The 7977-nt window shown below is 39.2% G+C and overlaps 1 protein-coding gene across 14 annotated transcripts in view; it reads right to left on the bottom strand.

The window, feature by feature from the left end:
* Positions 1–7977, bottom strand: part of LOC107311369 (guanine nucleotide-binding protein G(I)/G(S)/G(O) subunit gamma-4) — a 113469-nt gene that overhangs the window by 14012 nt on the left and 91480 nt on the right. For all 14 annotated transcript variants that reach the window (XR_014944736.1, XM_085543345.1, XM_085543348.1 and 11 more), the window contains 8 exons: positions 7134–7364; positions 6414–6603; positions 5429–5565; positions 5066–5164; positions 3267–3406; positions 2899–2996; positions 1545–1701; positions 1277–1348 (listed from right to left, as the gene is read on the bottom strand). Coding sequence is in view for 13 of the 14 variants with exons in the window: in XM_085543345.1 (XP_085399471.1) it covers positions 1277–1348; positions 1545–1701; positions 2899–2996; positions 3267–3406; positions 5066–5164; positions 5429–5565; positions 6414–6603; positions 7134–7364 (1124 nt within the window). In the remaining variant the exon portion in view is untranslated. The remainder of the gene's footprint in view (positions 1–1276; positions 1349–1544; positions 1702–2898; positions 2997–3266; positions 3407–5065; positions 5165–5428; positions 5566–6413; positions 6604–7133; positions 7365–7977) is intronic.

Here is a 7977-nt window from a genome sequence, read left to right as displayed (position 1 = left end):
CTGAAAAACAAGAAGATATTTTGGTATCAGATCTGGCTATTTAAAGTGCTAGAAGACATTAAAAAGCCACATGAGCGTAGCTGACAAAAAACAGCTCTCAGGTAGGAGAAATGCAGTGAGTGCATTAACGTAGCAGTGTGTGCAAACACACCTGGCTACTCAGCTTCGTAACCAAGCAGGCCCAACTGCAGTTCTGCCCAGCTCTTCAGCATGCCGTGCAGTTTAGCATTTATTCGCAGCAACAAAGAAAGAGTGGGCTGCCCTGCCCTGCTACCTCTGACAGGAGGCTTTTCAGCACTGAACAAGGCTCTCTGAAATTACCTGCTGACAAACAAATCCGTCAGATTTCACAGCACAGCACCAAGCATTTCCTGAGCTGTAACTACTGAAAACCCTTCCGTCATGCCATGGTTAGAAAACATGAAGGCCCGCATCCATTTTCTGTCACATTTAAGCAGAAAACCTTTTCCCTATATTTTTTTTTTCCTTTTTAAATCAACAAGATCTTGTGAAATACGCTCCCTTGCAGTTACTGCCGTGCCAGCGCCCATCAGATGCTGCTTTTCATTTTTAGGCAATAGCTGTTTGAACTGTACATGATATTTCAGTAACGGTCACAACAGCATTCTTCAGAGTCATTTGCACCATGCCAACATCACATTTGGCAGAGCTCCACGAGACTCCTGTGCAGGGTACAGCACTCCTGAGGATATCGCTCTATCCTTCAGCTGTGCTCTGAAAGCACTTTGGCACGGTAACTCTGTTCTTCATTAATCAACAGGACTGTAATAGGCAAAATTACATAAGCACTCTAAAAAGGCAGCTTCCATGCTTCCAAGGCTCCTTTACTCTCTCCTATTTCCTTCCAGTATATATATATATGGTCAGGGAAAATGCAGTCCTTTCAATTATTTGAGGGAGAAAAATACCTCTTCTATTTGAGTCAGCTGAAGTTAATATCTCCCAATTTTTACACAGATTCTGTGGAAAATATATTCAACTTAATAAGAAGGGGAGCTATTGTTCAGTTCTCAAGGGAACCCTGCCAATTTCCTTCTGCTAGCAGCAGAACCCAGTTATTACTGTCATTACAAATACGGTACACTTGTGCCCACTTTGCTTTCATGAATATGAAAATGAAGTAGGATTGCATGGCTCTTTTTAAACATGCGTGTTCACCTCTTGTCTTCATTTCAAGTCCATTTTCAATACTCACAGCTATTCTTGGTTTTATTTTCAAAGAAAAATCCGTTTATTACATACTTGAAGTCTTTACCTTACAATAGGTTTCGCTGACTTAGAAAATGTTATTTCTCGTACTGGCTTCAAGTCCCACGTACTCCACAGTCTGAAAGAAAGATTAGTTTTTCTTAATATTATAGTCTTTACAAATAATGCAGTGATAAACAACCTATTTTAGCAGCTACTAAGATCTGAAAGTGGACAGCAGTTTGTCCATCTTCTTTAAATGCCTTATCAATTATATAGGTCCATCTGTGAGCTTATATAACACATTCTAGTCACAGAAGGTTTGAAATGCTTACCTTACAACTCCATTTTCGAGCCCTCCTGCAATCACGTTGACAGATACTCCTTCAGGCTGGTTAGAGAAAGCAACAGAGCAAATACTCTCCCTGCAGTGCACATGTCCCACGAGATCACCATTAACAGTCCAAAGCCTCAAATCGCTCCCCCCTCCAACTGGAACAAAACAGAGCATGGCAGTATTAAACAACAAATCCAGATCACGGTTAGGTCTACATCACAGAACCTTCAATGGTTCAACATTTCTTGAAAGATGAAAGGTTCTGAATGACCTGAAGTGACGCGTGCTGCAGTAAACAAGCAGTTTAGAAGTAATTCTCTGCTTTTTTCTCATACAAACCACCAAGCCGCAGCAAAAGGATTCAGAAGACACCACTTTGCATCCATGGAACGTTGTAATTATAAGACTATCATTTAACAACCAATTGTCACATACTAAGAGAGAAGGACTAAAAGAATCCAAACTTTTCTTTAAATAGCTCATTCTCATACCCCGGATTGCATGTAAGTAAGATACCTAAATACTAATCACAGGTAGCTTACCTAGTTATCTGGAATTATTTGCATTATTTAAAGTTCTACTAACCAACTAATACAGCTTTGTCTTTAAATGCTTTGTCTTTAAAGTGACTGAAACTCATGTTGTCCCCTACCAACACAAAAATACAATGTTTTCTAGTACAAGCTGGCTTATTTGTACAGCTGACTTCAGTCACACAAATGGAAGAACATCAAAGTCTTCACATCGGTTTGAAATCCTTGGATCAGTGGAAGAAAACTGTCATTTAGGTAGAGCCTATTACCCAACCTCCACATCACATTAACAGACAAAATACACACAGAAAAATGAGTGAGATCCGACTTAGATATAGATATATCACATATATCTCAAAGCTATCTATATGTATCTCTATCTCTATCTATCTATATATATATATATATACACACATGTGCTGTTGCACATGGGTAGTTTGAGTCACTGAGGACCTTGAATTGCACTCCAAGTCCTCTACTCAAATAGATCTTAATGCCTTAGTCCAGAAACAGTGACTATACTAGAAAGCCTGCTTTAAAATAACATTGGGTGGAAGGTGGGGAGTGAGGCAGGGACAGAATTATTTCCCTCTGTAGGGGCCAATGCAAACATCTACATCCTTTACTATAGTTGTTAATCCTCTTTGCTCCAACACCTACCTAATAGTTTCTCAACAAATTCAAATATTAGGGTATTTTTTAGAAGTGCTCTTTGACCAAATACATCCTCAGTTGATTACCACACATGATAACCCAAACAATAACAAATCTTGTGATTTATCTGGTCTTCTGACTTGCAGCTTTGGCTGACAGACATACCTGAATCACACACTGTTGCAATATCACCAGTTGTTTCGCTGGCTGAAACTGCGGTCACAGGACTTTTGTGTCCAGCCAGACTCTGGACATAGCACAGCCTAAAAGACAGTCAGAGAACAAACAAGCCTAATGTCAGAATAAAACATACAAAAAGTTTTTTTTTTTTAAGACTTATATTAATCCCAACCACCAGTTTCCTTAGTGATGGTATTTTTCACATTAACTCCAGAATTCCTACATACTAAGAGTTTCACTTCATATTAGACATATACACAGAGTAAATTCAGTTAACTTTAAAACAGGAAAGCACCAGGAAGTTGAAAACAAGTGCTGAAAGAAATGGTGGAAAAAGCTAGATGTACATATACCTGTTCAAATCCCATATAATGCAGGTGCCATCTTTGCTGACACTTATCATTATACTATATGGTTTGCACACAAACAAGCTTGTTATCTCTGCTGTGTGACCATAGAGATGGACTTGTGATTCCATTTCTATCTCTGAAGGCTGAAAAACAGCAACACAAAAATCATTGAAATTCTAATATCTTGTTCAAAAAAGAGACAAGGCAAAGAATAAGACTTTTCTTAGATTAACAACACTTAACAATCTGTAACACTTGAAGAGTTAATACATTTTCAACATTTGTCTGCCTTATTGTCAAGGTAGACCAAAGCAGTGCTTCATTTTTTGACTGCCTTTTGAAGGCCAGGAAAAAGAAAACACCTAAAATGCAACATGGAGCTATTTTAGAATTCTGACAACACTGCTCTTCAGGGTCTCATACTGACAACATGAAAGACAATTAATGACACGATTCCCATTTATGCCTATGCATCAATCAGGCCAAAATAGTCACGTTTCAACTAGTGTGTTTTATATAGTGTTCACCACTGAGCAGCTGACAAGATGCATCCAGAGCAGATGCTAGGAAGCAGATTTGCATTCCCTGCGGCCCTGACTTGGGTAACTGACTCAACAACAGAAGCTATAAAATTGGCAGCAAGGTCAGTCTGCCTGGGGCGTGTAAAACTGTCAGTGCTGGTGAATTCAGAGATGGTCTCAGAGGCAACATCTGTGCAGCAAAAACAAAAACACTTGGTTCTAAAAAATGCAGAGAACTCAAGAATCATAAGCCCACTATATTAAACTGGAACTCAAGTCTCAGTTATTTGTGAGTTCACTAATTCTGGTGAGCAGGAACAGTGCCTGACTTAAGACCCAACTGATTTAAGCTTGTAAGACCTCCTTCAACTTTTAAAGTCAAAGCTGTTGAGCTCAAGAAGAGTGATGTGCAGATCACCAAAACTGAAAGAAAGCCAAGGCAGTAATCACAGCACATCTGTGTTCTTCCCAGTCTGAGCATCTGCTGTTTGCCACTGTTTAAAGTGGCAGGAAACTAGGGAGGCAGAGCAGATCTTACCAAAGCTCCCACCTAATGTAATGATTCAGGAGCAGTGGCACAATATTACTAGCGTTTGCTAATACTTGCATCAAGCTAAACTGGACAAAAGAGTTTGTTACAGGTAATTGCAAAGCCATATCTAAAATGACTTGTCAGTAAAGTTATAAACTCTTTGCTGAAACTAAGAAAAGCAGTAGAAGTTACTGCTGAAAAAAAATTAGACAAGCTAAAACTCTGCCTGAATCAGATGAGTTTTGGGTTTATTTGCGTTTTCATACCGTGCTTATTGTTACATGGCATCAAGATTTCTGCTAGCATCTCCTCAGCACCTGCCACTAACACATTAAGTACGTTAATCATGTTTCTCACTTCCCTCCACACTGCTTTCCCCCTTTGGGAATATGACAAAGTGAAGAGTCTTAGCAGTTAGTAAATATAGTGGTTGAGAATTCATTGCCACTCTCTACTGCATTGGAAACATTCTCTGCTTTGGGGAAAAAACATTCCAGTCTCATTTAAGGCTTTCCAAAGCTTTGTCTTTTATACAGCTAAAAATTACTCTCTAATTTAGCAAGCTTTACCATGCCAGACAGCCTGAATACAGAGATCTGTGCAAATCAATTATCATCCAGATGATGAGGGCCAACTAACAGCAATGCAAGAACAAAAAAGCATAAGAAAAACACAAATATGCTGAGATAAATCTATTTAACAATGTCAAAGATGATCCTTAAATATCAGTTCTGTGCAACAAAACTTACCGTACTGCTGGTGAACCTGTTCATGTATGCTGTGATGACACCAGATTTGCTACCTGTGAAAAGCTGGCAGCTGTCTGGGACCCAAGCACAACTTGTTACCTTGGAAAGACAAAGGGGGGAAAAAAATAATGAGAACAGCTACTAAGTGCTATTGTCATCATCAATGTGACCATATCCCATGGTATTTTTAATCACTTCTCCTAAGAAAAGCCAGGTGAAATACTTAAATGAGTTAAAGACAGATCCTATTGTAGGTCACATATAACATTACTTCAGTAACAAAATAAAGAGGGAAATTCTGTGCAGCTCAGAGTTCACAGACAAAGAGCAAGCAATATTAAAGACCAAAGGACAGATTTTTACCTGATGGAACTGTGAGCTCTGTATGAAATTTACTGGAGGTTCGCTCTGCTTGCTTTTCAGTCGTAAAATGTTATCGGCGTATCCCCAGCTGAGGATGGCTGACCACTGAATATCAGTGCTGTGCATGCTTCTCACACCTGAATGAAGGTACATAAGATTCTGTATCAGATATGAAATCAAAAGGCTGATCACTTTGATAGTCAATAAAAACTTAAGATCCCTGTTTTGTTGCCAACTAGAAAATAGAAAGCAACATCTCAAAACAAGATGCTTTTTTAAACAGCTTTCAGAGACTACGTAAACATTCAGTATTCCCCAAGAACAGCCTGCAGCCTGAACTAAGCTTTCTAAAGAAGCATTACATTTAGTGGGAATGGACAGAAAGGGAAGAGGTGACAGTGCTTCCCAGCCAGAGAAATGATTGCTCAGAACACCTAAAGGAGAAAACTATATATGTTTATTTTAAATGACTAAACACAAAGCCTCTGATGGGTCGTTTATTTATAAAACTTCCACTAACACATTATACAGAGGAGGGAAAAGGAGTAGCATGAGAGCCTGTTTGCACATTATTGATAAGAATCCTTCCAAGTTGGTCTGAGAGCAGATCCTTCATCTCTGCTTTTTCCCATAGCTTTAAAAAAACCTCTTTATTATCCTTCCCAATGCCACATATCCTTCTCTCTTTTTTCCAGTTCCTTTTGGACCAGTCAGCAAATCCTGAAGTTAAAGTGATTGAAGTATAAGGCATTAATTAAGTTTTTCATTACTAGACACATATAGATACTTTTGAAAATCACAGGCCAAATCTAATCATTAAAAAAGGTATCAGTCATGGAAGCTGTCCTTGGATTTATAGATCAGTCTTTGGCAAAAGAGATTAAATGTGGAAAGTTTACTGCAAAAGAGTAGCAGCACTAGATCTAAAAGTTTTACAGCTGTTTTGCATGGGTTGTGCACATAAAGAATAACCACAAATTCATACCTTGCTCCTTGCTATATATCATCAAAAGGCAAAACTTGCGGGACAAACCACATATAGCTTTAGTTGGCAGAGCCTGCAGAGAACCAAATCTTTCCCCATGTGGTTGGCTAAAACAGACAACAGGATCTGGGGCACTTGGAGAACCAACATATTCTCCCCACTTCAAGCCTTTTATCCAGGGCAATGGACTCTAAAACACAAACGAGGTGTAGATTAAGAGGTGGTAGAAACTTTTCAGAAAATTATCACTTCATTAGGGAGGAAGAAGAATCATTCATATCCTGTTCCCATAACTGACCACACAGTAAGGACTACTGAAGTATTGCAGAAGTAACAGAAAGACAAGTATGAAGCACTGTAGTATCATCAGCTAAACTAATAGCTTGAAGAGTTGAGATGGCATGCCGACAGATCAAATAGCACAGTAAAATATTCCAGTTTCTTTAAATGCAAGGATTCCGTTTCTCCCCGGACTCTAGAAAAGGCAGATGTCTGAAATGATGACAGTTGACCTGTCCTACAGGCAATAAGGAAGCAGGAGACAGAGAGAAGTGCAGCATGCCTTTGCCTACTCTAGGTTTACACATAGAAGTGGACACAATGTCAGTATCTTTCCCTAAAGGACTGAAAAAACTCAACTTTACAACTGTAAATTCCAGAGGTACAGTAACTATAGTATATGAAAGTTAATTGAAACTTTTCACAATCAAAATGACGTACTGGATATATTATTTCTTTGGTGTGCTCCCTGGTCTCTCTGAAAGCAAACTGCACCAGTAATCCCATGGCAGCAGGAAGTTCTCCTTCCATGATGAGCCTGGATCCAGGCCTGCTAACGTGCGCTGTATGGAACAGCTGGCGGGGTGTTTGCCCGTACGTTTTTATCATTGTTTCAAGGGCTCTTCTCTGAACAGGATCCTCAACAGCAGAAACATCCATCCCAAAGTAAGTCTACAGAGGAAAAAAGGCGAGGAGAGGCAAGAATGAGTGCATCCATTAACTTCAGTCAGGGGTTTTCTTAATAGACCTTTACTAGTCTGTCTGAAAACAAAAGGGTTGCTGATGATAAACATCAAAAATGGGGAGTAGGAAGTTCCCTATTTCAGGAAAGTGAAAGTTTTCTTCAACTTTTCTTCTTTCCAAATTGACCGTGTCTCTAAGTGTGTGCCACACTCTTCTCACCAGTCGCACTGACAAGGCCTTCACTTTGAAGGAAAATGAATGTATTCACACAAACTTAAAATATTAAGTTGCAGGTAATTTAAGTCAAAGGTAGTAACTAAATCAACACTTTAGCTCAAAGAAGGAAAGGTAAGGAAGGCATTTGGATGGTTGCTTGAAAAGCTACTACTGAACATGTCTGCTATTAGCTCCTCTGACTACAGGAAGCGTAAACTCCATAACTGATCACCCTCTATGCTTAGTTCTAGGCAAATTCACACACCAAATGTTGGGACTTTATCAGTTCTGTGCCAAAATTCTTACAGCCTTTTCTTATTCTTCAACACCTCCTAAGCAAAGGAACTTATGAGGTCCATACTGGATGTATTCCAAGCAAGTCAGT

The sequence above is a fragment of the Coturnix japonica genome, chromosome 3 (genome assembly GCF_054131305.1).
Source record: "Coturnix japonica strain WE chromosome 3, WE-NBRP24, whole genome shotgun sequence".
Taxonomy (NCBI): Eukaryota; Metazoa; Chordata; class Aves; order Galliformes; family Phasianidae; genus Coturnix; species Coturnix japonica.
This window is presented reverse-complemented; position numbering and strand designations above follow the sequence as displayed.